Raw genomic sequence first — 16,344 nt, 5'->3', positions numbered from 1 at the left:
CGCTTACCATCAGGTGCCTTGTCAGCTCATTTGCCCCCTATTCCATAAAAAAAGAAATATAATCACAGTCATTAATAAAAATCAAAACATAATGATACAAGTACATAATACTCTCAATAAAACAATTTCCAACCCATGTTATAACTTATAACAAGTTAAATGATCATGTTGTTATTCGAAATGGTTTAATTATTACCCAATCCCACATCCAATTACCGAAGATTGGTAGCGTACAGTTAGTTAAACGCACATTCGTTACAATTAGTGATGTACCAGTTATTCGCGTTTAACTGCTTAATTGTTAACTGTTATCTCGATGACGATTGCTTAGAGATGTGAGATTACATGATAGTTGCAGCACGAGGTGGCTGCTGTTCTTATAACGGTTTAAGGCGGTGATTATTGTGTAACAGGTACTTGTTTAATAGTTCTTATTGCAAGCTACTCGTACATAATATTTTATTTGATTTAACCAAATAAAACTGCTTTGTTGATTGAGTAGCTGGTATTATGTTGACAGTTTTCTCAAGATTATCGAAATAAAATGTACCTAAAAAGCAATCTGTGTGTATCCTCAAGCCTTTTATCCCCGAATGGGTAAAAATCAAATATAAACAATAATTTAAAACGATAGAAACTTGTGCCTGCCTCGTTGGTCCAGTGATTGCAAGTGCGGCTGCCGAGCAAGAGGTCTCGCGTTCGATTCCGGGGTCGTGCAAAATATTTATGAACACTTTTCGGTGTTACGAAAATTTTTCAGTAGTAACGCGGAGTCTGGAATTGTGCCCAGTAGTATAATATGGTATTTTACAAACTCTAATATGAGAATAAAGTTCTGACAGTCGGCTGTTTGCTGATGTTTTGCTATTACAATTGTAAAGTGGAGGACAATAGCCGGATGCTGGGCACAGTGTGGGACAGTGTGGGAACCAATCAAATCACTGTCCACCATACTAAAGGAAAGTGTTCGGAACCACTTCTCTATAAGGAAATAGAGGGAATATTGAATCTCATATTTGCTTACCCAGATTGTTTATTGTTGTTCGAATAATAATATAATGTTTTATAACAAAGCAAGCTATCTTTCGAATATGTCACAAATGATTCTACCAGTTTCATCAAGTAGATAATGATACTTGTGCCTGTTGGCTGAAATTAACGTGCTTAAGCACATAATGACCTGTTGTTAATCCATGGTCTTCATTAAATTCAGCTGAACTGAACTATTGTGTAATCCACATCACATCAACAGCGTATAGGTGGCCACTAAATGCCTCTTCTAACGCGGAAAAGGTTTAAGCATTAATCATCACGCTTGATCAATACAGGTAGACGATTTCAAACTTATAATCAGAAATTATAAACCCAGGTTTCCTCACGATGTTTTCCTTTACTAAGTACATAATGGGAAAAGTGACATTGGTACTTGTCGCTCCCTCATACATGAGAAGTCATCCAATAAAATGATAAAAATAAGATTATGTGCTACTTAAGAATCCAAAGAGTAATGCTCATCCTTATATCCTGCTTTACACAGTCTTAATATAATCTTTATCACTTTCTCAGCCTTCATACTGCATTATACAAGTGAATATAATATAATTTAACATACAAAAGACTCGATGCACTGTCCGTACATCGATATCCTTAAATTATTATACAAAGACATACATTATGTTGACTTCCTGACTCCTGACACAAAGGTTACAAGTCCAGCTATGCAGTATATGTTTCATTGTCTAACCTTTGCATTAATTCGCTATTTGTTTGCGATCTATGACTCATATTCGAAGTCCATTTCGGACAATAATGTATTCGTTTTCGTAGTAATCAAATGTTAAGTTCAAATTAAACTTGTATGAATGAATAATGACCATTAATAATAGTGGTCACCAGACTTGTAAAGTGTCAACCAATATTATTATTTATTTATTGCTTGTGTCATCTGATCTGTCCTCTTGTCGGACTTCGATTGCAGAAAAATCGTAAATGATGTTTAATTCTACGTGATTACCTTTTATTATACCTATGGAATTGTGACCTCTTCCTATTTCTGGGGACTCTGTAATATCTAATTGGCGAAGGATAAATGTTGTGTGATGGTAAGCAATCGCCCCCGCCCATGGACACTCGAAACACCAGGGGCGTTATAAGTGAATGGGCGGCCTTTTGTGGGTTAGGAATTTAAGGGTTGTTGGAGAATTGGAGATTGGGAACGATGCAAGCGTTGTTTTACATCAGTTTTCTGTGAGACCATGGTATAACTACGATCGAGCCGACCCATTCGTGATGAAGCATGGCTCTCCCACATTTGATTAAAGAAATTATCTTACATTAAACTAGCAAAATACATTTTTGACACCATATTTAATAATTTCCTTACGACACTTGCTCAATCCGAAATACTTTCAATGTAGCTGATCGGCTCTCACACCTGTGCAAGCACACGTATTTGCATACTGATCAACTGTGACGGAACTGTTCACAGTACCTTCTTGGAATTCACTCTTGGGAAATATGTAACAAGTTACCTTCAGACAGTTTTGTTTGAAGAGCCCACAGACCTTGGGTCCTCAACCAGTACCCCTCATCATTTGTTCGTTGAAGCACTCTGTGGTTATAAATGTATTTCTTTGGAATTAATCGTCACTTGTACGTATGTACTTTGGTTAAGATAGTTTGTGTTAAGAGTTGTGTAACTGAAGATACCAGCCTTGATAGCATAACAGTTAAGGCGCGGTGAATAGACAACTTTTATGTATTTGAGGGGGTGAAGCAGGTGAAGTGGGTCTCGTGTACTGAGGGGTGCACCGTGCAAATTTCATTGATACGCGTATTCCATTTTATTTAGAAGCGTAATTTCATGGACATAGTTTCATGGACGATTGGCCCAGTGCGTTGCTGTCTAGATTCGCGTTCCTTTTTAACTCATCTTATAATGTTCCGTTGTGACGCGCGTTTTGGAAACGCGCGTCGCCGGACGTTTTTCTCCTACAGTGCAGTTTGTTGTCGTTTGTATCGATACAAACGCGCGGCACCAGCGCGTGTGTATCGATAACACGCGCGTTTGCATCGCTTCCGCATCGCTACACACGCGTGTTTGTATCGCTACACACGCGCGTCAGGTGTGCAAAGGTCTATAAGCCGCGTCTAACTATCGCGTCTGTAGCGATACAGACGCGATACGCACGCAAGTATCGCGTCAGTATCGCTAAAAACGCGCGTCGACGGCGCGTTTAAAAAACGTGGTGCAAACATAGGCCCTTAGAAGCAGTAGGCACTAATCTTTTAAAAACTAAAAAACGGACAGGAGGATATATAAATAAAACACCAATTATGTATAAAATATGTATTATTCATCTTCAATAATTAGGAGAATGTCATCTAAGAATTGTGTAGGGGGGGGGTACGTATATTTTCTTGGTATCTTTCCCAACTGAGATACCATATTATACAGGCTGAGATGCACGACCATGCGACCAGTCGCAATCGTACAATCTACACAGCGATCCATGTCGTCAATATCCGATTGATAGGCTTAAACAGTTGTCCAAAATAGAGAGTAAGGTAATTTAGAGATGCAAGATCCGTCAAAAGTCCTTTATAAAGCCGAGGTCGTGGGGTTTAACAATAAAACATGGAAAATACGTGCGCACTCAGAACGAAACACAACGAACGAGTGTCATCTGTCAATCGATGACTGACTGATATCAGACAGAAGTGTTGTAAGAAGTTTAAATCACAGAGTACTTATACGCATAAATGATTAAATAATCATTAATGTTTTATAACTTAATTTAAGTTTTCTCGCTTCCCAGATAGAAACAAGGTACCATATTTTGTGATTTCCTTTAGAAAAATATGACGGTTTTTTTAATATACATTTCAACTAGTTAACTGCTGGGCCCAAAAGTCCCCTTCTCCTTTCAAGAATGGTACGGAACGTTACTGAATGTGTCATCTGCACCATGCTACGCGGTAATAGTATATGAAAAAATTAATTGTATTTACACAACTTATAATTCAAATCGATTTCGTACAAAAAAATATACTGACAACCCAACTTAGAAAAAGCTAATTACAAAATAAAATATTACAAACAGCAAAAAGCTATGTTAGTGAATGATTATTTTCTGAGCGGCGATTGACACAAACTGACATAGGTCCACCAAGCAGCGCGCCTCAGCGGTCACTGCCGGTCCGCGTAGGAATGAAAGAGAAACGAATAGATGTCATGATCGGACGACATTTTGTTCGATTCGTTCTGAGTTATTTATCATGAATTATATTAATCCTTACAAATATCTCATTTCAATCGACAAATAAATAAGGCAGATCCCTTTATTATTTTAAATTACGTCACTGTTATTAATTTTATTAAGATATGTTCATAAATAATATAGTTACAATGGCTAGAATTTCAATTTAAATGGTTAGTTTATGATTTTTTTCTATCGAGAAAATTTATAGAAATCGTGTTTTGAAGAAGGTGGTCCATTCATAAAAATGATCAAGATTAACATATATTTTTTTTGTTGCTCTAACATTGGGCAAAAAAATCTGTTGAATCAATCCTATTTTGACTATGCACAGCGCCTTAATTAATCTTACTTTTTGTTTTATTACTGCGTACCGTGTTTAGATAATAGTCTCAATCGTTTAATTTGACACATTTTTTTAAAAGATGAAGTACTTTTTCCTTAGCATTAATTATTTGAAGGCATGTATATTAAATATCAAATTAGGTCAAATTAGGTTAAATATCAGGTGTCACCCATTTCATATCCGTATAGTTTTACCAGTTTTTTAGATAAGATTATTGCTATACACAGAAATTTCAATCTTAATCACATCTTCCCTTAAAAATCCTTAAGATCTTCTCTATTATGGTGTAATTTCACCTCCAACACCACTAAATCCTTCACCAGGTCGTTGTTCCTGCACTAAAACATGCCGAGTGCTACCATGTAAGTGTGGACGCCAGGGTCGGTGCGTTCGTCATACCATTGTCTACCACAAAGGAGTGTCCTTGAGGCGTCCTGTATTCAATACGTGGACTGGAGTAGAATAACTGTCTATAACAGACAGTATTTATTATGTAGTATATAGTCATAGAATGAGTATTGATGTCACGGAAAACTTGCTTCATATGTTGTAATACGTATTAGATACGGTGTCTTTTGTTATTTTATAGATTTTTCTAGTGATCTTCATGTGTTGTGGATATAGAGGAAAATGCTAAACATAAAATCAAAATACGTATAACATTGAAGTGAAATTGATTTAAATGCAAGGAGGAGGAGGAGGAAGATCTCAAACGTGTGTAAATATCAGCAATAGGAACATGTTAAAATTAAATTCAAATCTTTAACTCGAATAAACCAGATATATAAGTATACTAGCTCTTATGACACATCTTCGCCAATATATTCTCCTAAAATTAATATCACTCAATATTTTACTTGCAAAACCATAGAAAATTTAACTAAACAAAAGTATTGACCCAATTTTCCTCAAACACTTGAATCAACCTTACAATTTCCCAACCTTCATACTTGAAGATAAAAGAACCCGCATCGGTTTAAACCTTTATAAATAAACCAGTTTAATGTAGGACAGTAACAGTAGTAAACTAACTGAATAACTAGCACCTATTACAATTAACGAAAACATGTTGATTGCAGTCAATTTCACTCACAATTTTGATTAAATTACACGAAGAAAATTTTGTAATTAAGTACAGTTCATAAACGTTGATTATTTTGATTAAATCGTTTAATTGAGTATCGTAAATAGTAATACAGTAATTATTATACTTAATTGATGTTCAATTATGTCTAATAACATGCGAACAATTAAAATTTCTTTATTAAAAACTTGCTACTTGCGGTTTCACCCACACTGCTCAGCTCCTAGTGGTTATAGGATAATGTTTTATAGCTTATAATCTTTCTCGATAAATGTGTTCTAACGCAAAAATATTATTCAGATCAAACTAGTAGTTCCGGAGATTGGCGCCTTCAAACAAACGAACTGTTCAGCTTTATATATTAGTGTAGATTGATAGGCTTAGGAAACACATAGTCAGTATCATTGTGTGTTCCTCAGGTAATTTTTGTTAAACGTTTTTCTGAGAGTGCAATGTTAATAAGACAGCTAGCTAGTCACAAGTTATTCACACAATGTCTACCTACTCCACTTACCTAGTTATGGAACATAAATCTAACATTTTTTTGTAAGAAATTCCTCTTCATTACACTAAATAAAATTCCGTGTCAATTTGCTAAGCAATAATGGTGCAAATATGACAAAACTATCCAAATACCACTTGTCAGCTGTGTCTAAAAGACCAGTATTACAAGATCCCTATGTAATTCATAGAATTAACTAAATAAGATTAAGTTAGGGTTCATTATAAGTTGGTTCCTATCTCCCATTGTCACATTACGGCATATATTTGAGGCTAGTCTGTCTAGCTTTCACAAGTTATTACTTAAGCGTTCTACTTTAAATTGTAGGAACTAGCTACAGTCAGTAAGTATACTATTGTCCTCAAGGTGTGTAAATTAGAATTACTTAATACGCACTTAAGAACGCATTGTTTGTGCCTCCATAAAGTTTAGCAACATGACTCTGTTGTTAGGAGGATAGAGTCTAGTTTAACTTAGAAATGTTACTTAACTTCTCTTTTGTTTTATTGGGTAATTTTTATCTTAGTAATATTATAAATGTAATTATATTTGTTACTCAATTACGTCAAAACGGCTGAAGGGATCGGGATGAAATTTGGAACAAGGGTAGATTGTAGTCTGGAATAACAGAAAACATGCTTTGCATCTCGTGGGAACGTGGGTAGACCCGCTGGCAGAAGCTAGTATCTAATGACTATCAGATAGGTCGGTTGAAAACGACCTGCATCCAGCGGCTCCCTGCTACCTTAATAAAACAAAGTTTAACAAAACAAGTTCAAGAAACAAAAGTAGCTACAAATTCTTTGTTAAAGTTTTAATTTCTCAAGTACAAGATTCAGTTCCCAGCGTGCCCTTCCCAGTTCAGCTGTCACGCCCGCGAATCACGCTGCCAATGGCACATGACCGCACAAGTACAGGGATGTACTACAAACCAAGTACTATGGGCCCCATGCGAAAAGGGAGCATAAACAACCAAACGTCCCCCTCTTGACGAACTAAATATTTTATATTCGGTTAAAAACCATTTTTGATATCTTTTTTTTTTCAATATTAATTTGTACGTATGTCAATGATACGTCGTGGATCTTGTTATAAGTAAATTAGCTATGAAAAACTGAGTACTACATGTTCACTTCTGTTTATGCCTTCGAGAAACGAAAAGTGTGGTATTCTTAAATTTGTTAAAAGACATCATCACTTACCATCAGGCGAGATAGCGGCCAAACGTCGACCCATCTAACGTAAAAAAGACACCAAATCAGGGGCCCCTCAGTACATCTTAATCCGGCCCTGCTCAGATGTATTTTGCGTGCCCAATCTTGATGCACGTGACTGTATTTACGTGTAACCGCATCTCTCGCTAACCATCTCGAGAAGATCACAATCGACATGGATCCTTTGTTAACTACTGTAAATACACGTTGTCGAACCTACTACGTGTTTGTTTTTGTCCGTTTTAGTACTGCCTTGTTAAAGACAACTAGCAGTTTTGATGGTAAACTTTATTTTAGCTATTATTTTTAAAGTACCTACTACATACGTTTTAGTTTCGTATATAAATTCACGTCTTTGTCACATACCTATATCGTATCTAATTAAATTAGGGCTACGTGATATTTGTCCTCAACATAGTAGGTATCTGTTTTTTTTAATCATAGGAAAATATCCTTTAATTACCTTTAGTTTTCTAAAACCAGAAACATCCGTGCATACTTTACTGTTAGAATTAGAATAATAGTTAGAAAAACGTACGTATAAAAACCATCAATGTAGTGATTATTGATTTTTAACCAAGCAAGCAAAACAGAGAAGTGTATTTTTGACGTCTCATGTTCATACACAATATAGTAATTATAGACAATCATCGTTAATGTTTGCGGTCCCAGTTTTTTGGTGATCATTTGGAAAGTCATTAAACAAGCAAATATTTTGTGCTCGTCATTGGCGATCTAATGTCAACACTTGACGTTTGTCCTCAAGCAGAGAACTAGTAAATATTGGCTGAAACCGTGTCGAGACCCAATGAGGACAATATCGCAATTAGTTTAGCTTCGAAGATAAATATTAAGTGGAGAATATTTACAGAGTAACATTATACGTTTTATGTTCTTTGTAGGTCTTTGGTTACAAAGTTACTTTAATTCTTACATACTAAACTGTAAGAATATATAAACTGTAGTATGTAACAAGTCCTGTTTAGCCCGTTTCTTGTACTTTATCGATCTAACGTCAATGTTAATATTTTAGGAAACTAGGACCTAATTAACTTTACTAGACACACACACACACACACACAGATATCATACTAACAGTCCCTTTAATTGTCAACATAATGTAAGTCAAAACATTTCTTACTACAAAATCATTAAAAAAATATATCAAACAAAATAACATTCAAACTGTAGTACCACAAAACAAAACTAATGTAACAAAGGTCGGTTGCGCAAGCGCAGAGGATGCAACGTGTGCGCGATAGCGATCTATAAATTAGCGCATCATAGTGTGGCATCCTCGGGCCGCTATCTATGACGTGCGCTTCCTACACGCTTATTGTTGAGGCACACCATTAAAACCACTCAGATATTGTTCGCCATTTATTCCGCACCTGCGTTATTTTATGGGAAAATTACTTCACACCTCGTGAATTTGTTAACACTCCGTCTGGCAAGACGTTATCTCGTCGACCCAATTTACAATGTAGAGGCACAGCTAAGCAATCTACCCAGACAGACAGACACTATCGCCTCCAGTCTCCATCAAGCGAATTTCCCAACTTGCACCTATCAGCATCTAGCTCAGATCTTAAGAAAATACTGCGAATATAATCTAAATTACGATTTGTGTCTCAATGCAAGTAATTACAAAACACATTAACACATCACTTGGATTATCTAGTAAACTTCCTACACGGTGCGCCTGCGCGGGTCACACGCTCTGAATACAGCGTCGCAGTTAGAGCTGCGTGCGCGCAATCTCACTAATATTCACACCTTTACTTTCATTAGCTAACTCTAGACACCGTGGAAAAGAAGGTACAATAAAGTTTATGATTACGTTTTTGTGGGTACGACTGATTAGCATTTGAAAAATAGTAAGAAATATTTTTGGCGATGTATTTCGATTTCATGTAAGCAAACCTTGGTTTTGAAGGTAACGGCGAAATTATGTCAAGTGTTTGACACAGGATACTCAAGACTTAAGTAAATACACAAACTTGATTACTTTGTCGTAGATTAAAAAAAACCATTGCCCCACACTAAGATTTCCTCCTGTGTCGTGAGTGCGTTTCTAAACATACAATTTCACATGCACATGACACCCAGACACGAAACAACAATTTATGGATCACATAAAGAGTTGCTCCGTGCGGGAACCGAACCCACTACACGTTGCACAGCAGCCAGTTTCCCAGCTACCGCACCAACCGTGCAGTAAAGATACTATTCTTATATACATACATCTATTTTATCTTCCCACATTTAGGACTTGTCTTCTCTCATCTATTCTCTTGCCTATAACTACCAGTTGCCACCAACCAGTCTTGAAGGTGTGAATCACCATCATCAGATAAGCTGACTCTTTGTGATGCGGAAATGGCCACACAATTGATTTTGTAAAGTATTTTAACATTAAGATTGAATCTAAACTATCGCCTCTACAAACGATAGTTAGTTGTTGAAATAAATCTGTTCTGATAACAGATATGTATCCAATGCCGTTTAGAAATGTGCCAAGAAGAAATTGATGGCAAATTCTGTTGATAAATCTTGCTTTTAGACAGTTATTAACAGGCATAATATTATATTATATATATTGTTTTTTTATGATTCCGGGAAAGACAAATACATATCACAAAATCTGCTTATTTTGAATCATCTATTTGTATACTTAGTAACATAAACCATAAACATACTATGCTTAAACGTTGTTATAATAGTTTTAACAAACCAAAAACCACTTTTGAGCTTCAAAGAACAAAAATTAAAACATGTCTGTCGGTTCTTTAGTGAAGCTGTTTACTTATACCAAAGAATTTGTTTGTTGTTCAAAGATTCCTTTAGTCCTCCAACTTCGTTTAAACAAGCATTTTTATAACAATGTAAAGACGACTCTTTACCATAACTTACTTAGTACATTATGTAAGTCTCCAAGGTCGGTATGTGACCAGGGCACGGCGGTGACATGGGGCTCGCTACCGACAACCTCGCTATCTGATGCACATCGGCTAGCAGGCCATGGGGTCACATACCTAGGCTCACCTAGAACGACGTTTACCATAATGGGAGAATTATAAAACGTACTGCAAAATTATTATGTAACGACATCTTGAAGATAAGAATCTGTAAATCTAATATAATTTGTAATGTCTTCAGGATATTGTGAATGTAGTAGCGAAGTTTTGTGGTGTATCAGGGATGTTTGTGCTTTACCACGAAATTTAATCCAATAACGTAATTGATAAGAACTAGTTTCTATTCCAATTTTCCCATAAGTGTACTAAACAGGATCCCACTCTCCCATATTTTAGAGATCCATCCTTCATTAATTTTATCGGGGCTCCAGCTCAAAAAACAGAAGAAGAAACGTGGTGGTTTTTAGTCAGTAAGAGTCTGACACTCCCTCTCGCCTCGCCCTGGCAAGAAAAGTAATTGGATGATATTTTACCCTTAAAAAAATCCTACATTAATAAGAGAAATTAAATTATTATTAAATTAAATTCATTTATTTCAGGTGAAGTAACCCATATAAGAAATTATACAACACATACATATAAGAAAATATACAAACATACATGACAATAATTTTTACATTATAAATTAATTACATCAAAATTACATATAAATTCAGTTTAGATCAATTTATTATAAATATTGACGGACATAACAGAAAAATAAAATAAAAACATAAAATGAAATTAACAATACCAAATGAAATACCATTAAAATTATAATTCATATGAAATGCTAATACTATTTTATGTTGTTACAGCGCTCCTCAAACGCGACAGGCCGTGGCAAGCGGTTCACGTTCCAGTCGACGGTGAGACAGCTGGAGAGACGGCGGCTGGCTGAGAAGCTGTCCAAGGAGGCTGACCTCAAGGAGCAACAGAGAAGGACCGAGCTGGAGGCCATGAGGAGGTACCCTACTCTTTCACATTGCTCAAATAGGAAATATGTATTTAGTGCCCTTTCGAAAATAGTGTGTGCTATTTGGAAAACACAACGCAAGCGTTATTTCTCGCCAGTTTTCTGTGTGGTATCACTCCAGTCGAGATGTCCCATTAGTGTCAAACCATGGCTCTCATCTTAAAAAAAATATCTTATCTATTATACTTAATAATATTATAAAGCTGAAAAGTTTGTTTGTTTGTTTGTTTGCGGTAATCTCCAAAACTACTGGTCCGATTTGAATAATTATGTTTTGTGTTCGATAGTGCGTTTATCGAGGAAGGCTATAGGCTACAACATCACGCTATGACCAGTAGGAGCCAAGTAGAGCGGGTGAAACCGCGCGGAAGTCGCTAGTAGGAAATGTGTATCTAGTGTCCTTTCGAAAATAGTGTGTGCTATTTGGAAAACTGAACAGTTTTCTGAGAGGCATCACTCCAGTCAAAATGTCCCACTAGTGTTGAAACATGGCTCTCATCTTAAAAAAAAATATCTTATTAACTATAAACCCTCATCTCCTCAGAGTTGAGGAAGAGTTCCAGAGGAAGCGTGCGAGAGAGAAGGCGAACATTCGGCAACAGTTGCGACTAGTCAGCAGCGGCGCCAACAGCATGCCCACACACACCACACATCACACCAAGGTAAGTTATGTCACAGCAATTAGATAGATCTGATCAACGTCACGCCTTTTATCCCCGAATGGGTAGGCAGAGGTGCACCTCTACCTACAATCGCCTTCTGCTAAAAATTAGGTGCACCCACTTTTCACCATTTGTGTTATAAGTCCCATGTAATAGGGGGTGAGCCTATTGCCATATACTGGGCACTATTCCAGACTCCGAGCTACCACTGAGAAATTTTCGAAAAACCGAAAAAAGCCCAGTAATACTTTGCCCGACCCGGGAATCGAACTCAAGACCCCTTATTCGGCAGTCGCACTTGCGAACACTTGACCAACGAGGCAGCAATTAGTTAATCATACATAATTCAATGAATAATCGAGGTAGTAATAATCCTATCTACTTTTAATTCTATAACCACGCAAAAAGTGAACTACAAAAATTATTCTACCACCATTAAAATGCCAACTTTGTTTGATTAATCACAAAAAACATACACATTCTTAAGCATTATACAAACATTTACTCTTGATTAATTGAAATCGTCTTGGAACTTAATGAGGCGCTTTGGGAGTCATCAATCATTGGTGTCACACGTCCTTCCTCGCGCCTTGAACCGAGGTGACATGGAGCGCCAATTTAAGACATATATTATTCTGGCATTACGAGCGATATAATAATTATGTAATTACATAAAAAAATCTGAAATTACGTATTTTATGCCTCAAAAACTGGAGTGCACATACATACATAGATGCAACACCCACTTTTTGCCAATTTTGTTATACGTTCTATGTAATATAAATGTTACCTATAAATGTTATAATACTATTTAAAACAATGTTATCTATTATTATGTAAGTAGATTAAGTACTTTTGCGGTGCCCAAAAGGGCCCATAGTTAGGACCTATTACTGTATTGAGACTACACTGTGCTAAGGATGCATTAAAGCGATTTGATTTGATTTAATACACAATTTCAAAACCCGTGCTTAAACTGGTAATCTAATACCACTCGACTAACATCAACATGACAGTACATCATGATGTAATTATGACGATTACAACAAAAATGAGAATGATTCCACCACTACAACTGTATGACGGTCACCTTGCGTCAAACTGTGAGAACAAGTATATGTAACCTTCATGGTGTTATTTGTTGATTACATGTTATGTTATGGTCGTATTGTTATGCATCAATAGTTATGTTAATAACTTGTTATTGCATTCGATGTTGAGGTAAAATAAATAGACAAATAAAACGAAGTTTTTACGTTATCAATGTGTTTAAAACGTGTTGTTGTTTTTAAATCGTAGGTTTTTATGACAAGAAGCGAGTTAGTTCTATCTTCAATTCGAATTAGCCGACTCTGAACCGTAGTAAAGGTACCTACGACAAATATAGTTAGTCGCTCTACCAATTATGCTATAATTAATGACGTATATTTACTCCTTATGACAGCCTCGTGATTCCCCTGACGGGTCGTGTCGCGAGTCTCCGGCGCCGGAGCGCTCCCGTGACTCTCAGAGACACAGCAATGCCTCCTCCGAGATCAGCGGTCGCAGCAAGAGTTCCACACCTGTACGTATTTTAATCAATAAGTAGATTATGATTTAATATTAGTTTGTTCATAGACTTCTGCAGTTCCCATAAATGACTTACCGCCGTAAACTCAGTCATTTAATGATTTAGTTAAAGCAAAGTCCAGTGCCAATCGTTAGCAATCTATCCGTTTTGGATAAACGATAAAGACGTTACTAAGGAATAGTTTAAGTAATCATTAAATGGCTTTCGACGAAGTTAACTAGAATAAATTAGGGAATATTTATTATATTATAATACATTATTGTCTCCGTGCTACAGATTCGCAGCGTGGAGCTGTCAGCGTGGCGTACAAGTGGTGGAGCACGCGTATACCGCGACTGGTCGGCTGCGCACGCGCATCCCGCCGCCTGCGCACGCATGCCCATCGCATCCCAACAACTTTACAATGGTCAGTACTTACCTCTGAAAACTAACACAATCCTAAGTAGTGACTGAGACTATAATTACTTATAGGACAATTTAGAAAGTTACTATGAGTACTTACCTATTGCTTCGGATATTTAATTGAATGCAGGTCTCGCTCGTCCCCAATGCATTTAGATCTGGGACACCCGCGCCATAACTGGTGACTGGTGGCGATTCGTAATCGCCACCAGTCAGTGTTGCGCAGACATTTGTATGGGATAGTTATTACTGATATATAATTTTTGTAGATACAGATACTGAACATAGTAGATACAGATACTGAACATAGTAGATACAGAACTAATTAGTATTTTTTTTACTAACGAACATCGAGCCAGTCAAAAAGCAACATGAGAAAGAACATATTTTTTTCAGAGACCAAGAATCAGAATTAGGTAGCTTGCTAATATACGCAAAAGAAAACTCTTCACATACACAACAAAAATACATTTTCCACGTAAAAAAACGTAGAACATAAACAAAGTAACAAGACTAGCGTAACAATCCAGGTTATTGATAAGTAAGTAAGTAGCCGGCCGGGTCAGGGACATCGGAAGCAGGTACATTAGTGGTCTGGCTGACTGTCGGCGAGCCTCGCCGGCTTGGACACCATTAGGGCCGGTTCACACGCTCCGGGGACGTGCCGACTAACCTATGTTACGTTAAATATGGAAGAAAAGAATGAAAACTTACGTACATTATTTTATGCTTTGCTGCAAGTTAACTGGCAACGGCCACATTGAAATTGAAAGTGTGTACGGGGCCTTATACTCACGCATATTCATATACTGTCTACATTGCTACAATTTTTATTGATTTTATACATTTATTTTTAGTTACTTTCTACTGAATTTCACAAGTAGCTTGTATTGTGAACTCATGTTATTGTACAAAAAAACCGTCTACATATCTATTCTGATTCATTGAAGTATTGTTTACAAAATAAAAGTTTTATTTTCGTAGCACGTGCTACGAAGCGTCGTAGCATTTGCGTAGTACGAGACTTCGTAATCTAATAAAAACTTGTCCCGCGTAGTTTGATTGTTATGACACCTTTGTCATTACTTTTATCTTAAAGGAAATCTATTACATGATGAAGTTATTTCTACACATTCCACTACGGTACATAATTTAACATCAAGCAATTACCTTTTTAGGGATTATAGAGATAAAATTGTTCATTAATATCCATTTACGAGATTATACAGAAAAAATTGCTCATTCATCCAATTTCTATTCCAAATTAACCACAAAGTATATAATATACAGAGGGCTCAGGCTCTGCGTTCAGCGGTAGCCCGGTGTCGGACAACTATCGGCGCGAGTTTGCGCGCGGGCGCAGCTCCGGCTCCCCACTAACGCCCCGCGCGCCCCGCCTACTGCCCGCCGCAGACCGGTCCACCTCCGGCTCTGATCTATCCCTGCGACACCCCATCAAGATCAGGTATGTACTCCATACTATACTCCTCAAGAAAAAAATAAAGAAATGTGCTGAAATTGACTCTCATTGATAATTATTGGAAGTCATTTTCAGTACATTTTTGTTAAAGAGTTAAAACCTTCTAGTGCTTCAATTCAAAATATCTTCATATTAAACTTCTTATATAATATTTGTCTACGAAAGTAAAATCAATTCTAAGTGGTATAAAAATAAATTTGATGGAATGTGCATGAAACATTATTGAAACTATGTAAAAAGCATGTGAAACCAAAGAAATGCTTTAATTTAATGCTCGTGTAACTGTTTACATAACACTTCAGTAGTTAAACAGTTAATTAATTTACTTTTGCTTACAGAAATCAAATGCCTTTTATACGAACTTATTTAATGCCTATTGGACACCATTGGTCGCGCAAATGCATATAGCACATCAAGCTCACCTAATTTATTTATTGATTTTCGACTTTATCACCAAACGTTAAAGTTGCAAGTCTATTGAGATTGGGGTAGCTTGATGTGGTCTTTATGTACAAAATAAAATGTAAAGAAGGATCAATAAAATAGTTCAGTATAAAAGGTGTTTCCTATATACATAGTATGTGTAGTGCAGTGTACTGAGGTAGTTGTAATAATGTTGTTGTGTGGTGTTTCCGAAGGTGGTGATGTGTGGGAGTAGCGCTATTACCTAACACTAACCCTGCGCGCGCGCATACAAGGTGAGTGCTTGCCGTATGCTTACAACCCCCGTAATGATCGAAACTTAGCTTTGAAAAAACTAAGAATTATTTAAAATATTTAACTTACTCTTTTTAACATTACGTTGTAATAAAAAAGTAAGTTTTTTTTAATCAACTTAGTATCAGCTTTTAGTTTTAATGCCTGTGGTACCTTAAAGTAGATAGTAATCCCT

At 36.5% G+C, this 16,344-nt stretch overlaps 1 protein-coding gene across 3 annotated transcripts in view; it reads left to right on the top strand.

The window, feature by feature from the left end:
* The window catches only part of LOC118271800 (uncharacterized), a 137,899-nt gene that overhangs the window by 118,869 nt on the left and 2,686 nt on the right, over positions 1-16,344 (top strand). For 2 of the 3 annotated variants that reach the window (XM_035588021.2, XM_035588029.2), the window contains exons 16-20: positions 11,181-11,329; positions 11,883-12,000; positions 13,445-13,564; positions 13,847-13,976; positions 15,263-15,437. In XM_035588021.2, the coding sequence (XP_035443914.2) occupies positions 11,181-11,329; positions 11,883-12,000; positions 13,445-13,564; positions 13,847-13,976; positions 15,263-15,437 (692 nt within the window). Of the gene's footprint in view, positions 1-11,180; positions 11,330-11,882; positions 12,001-13,444; positions 13,565-13,846; positions 13,977-15,262; positions 15,438-16,090; positions 16,151-16,344 lie in introns of all 3 variants that reach the window. The other variant, XR_004783325.2, reaches the window with a different exon arrangement.

This window comes from Spodoptera frugiperda, chromosome 15, assembly GCF_023101765.2.
Source record: "Spodoptera frugiperda isolate SF20-4 chromosome 15, AGI-APGP_CSIRO_Sfru_2.0, whole genome shotgun sequence".
In the NCBI taxonomy this organism is placed as follows: Eukaryota; Metazoa; Arthropoda; class Insecta; order Lepidoptera; family Noctuidae; genus Spodoptera; species Spodoptera frugiperda.
Note: the sequence above shows the minus strand (reverse complement) of the source record. Positions and strands in the feature narration are given on the sequence as shown.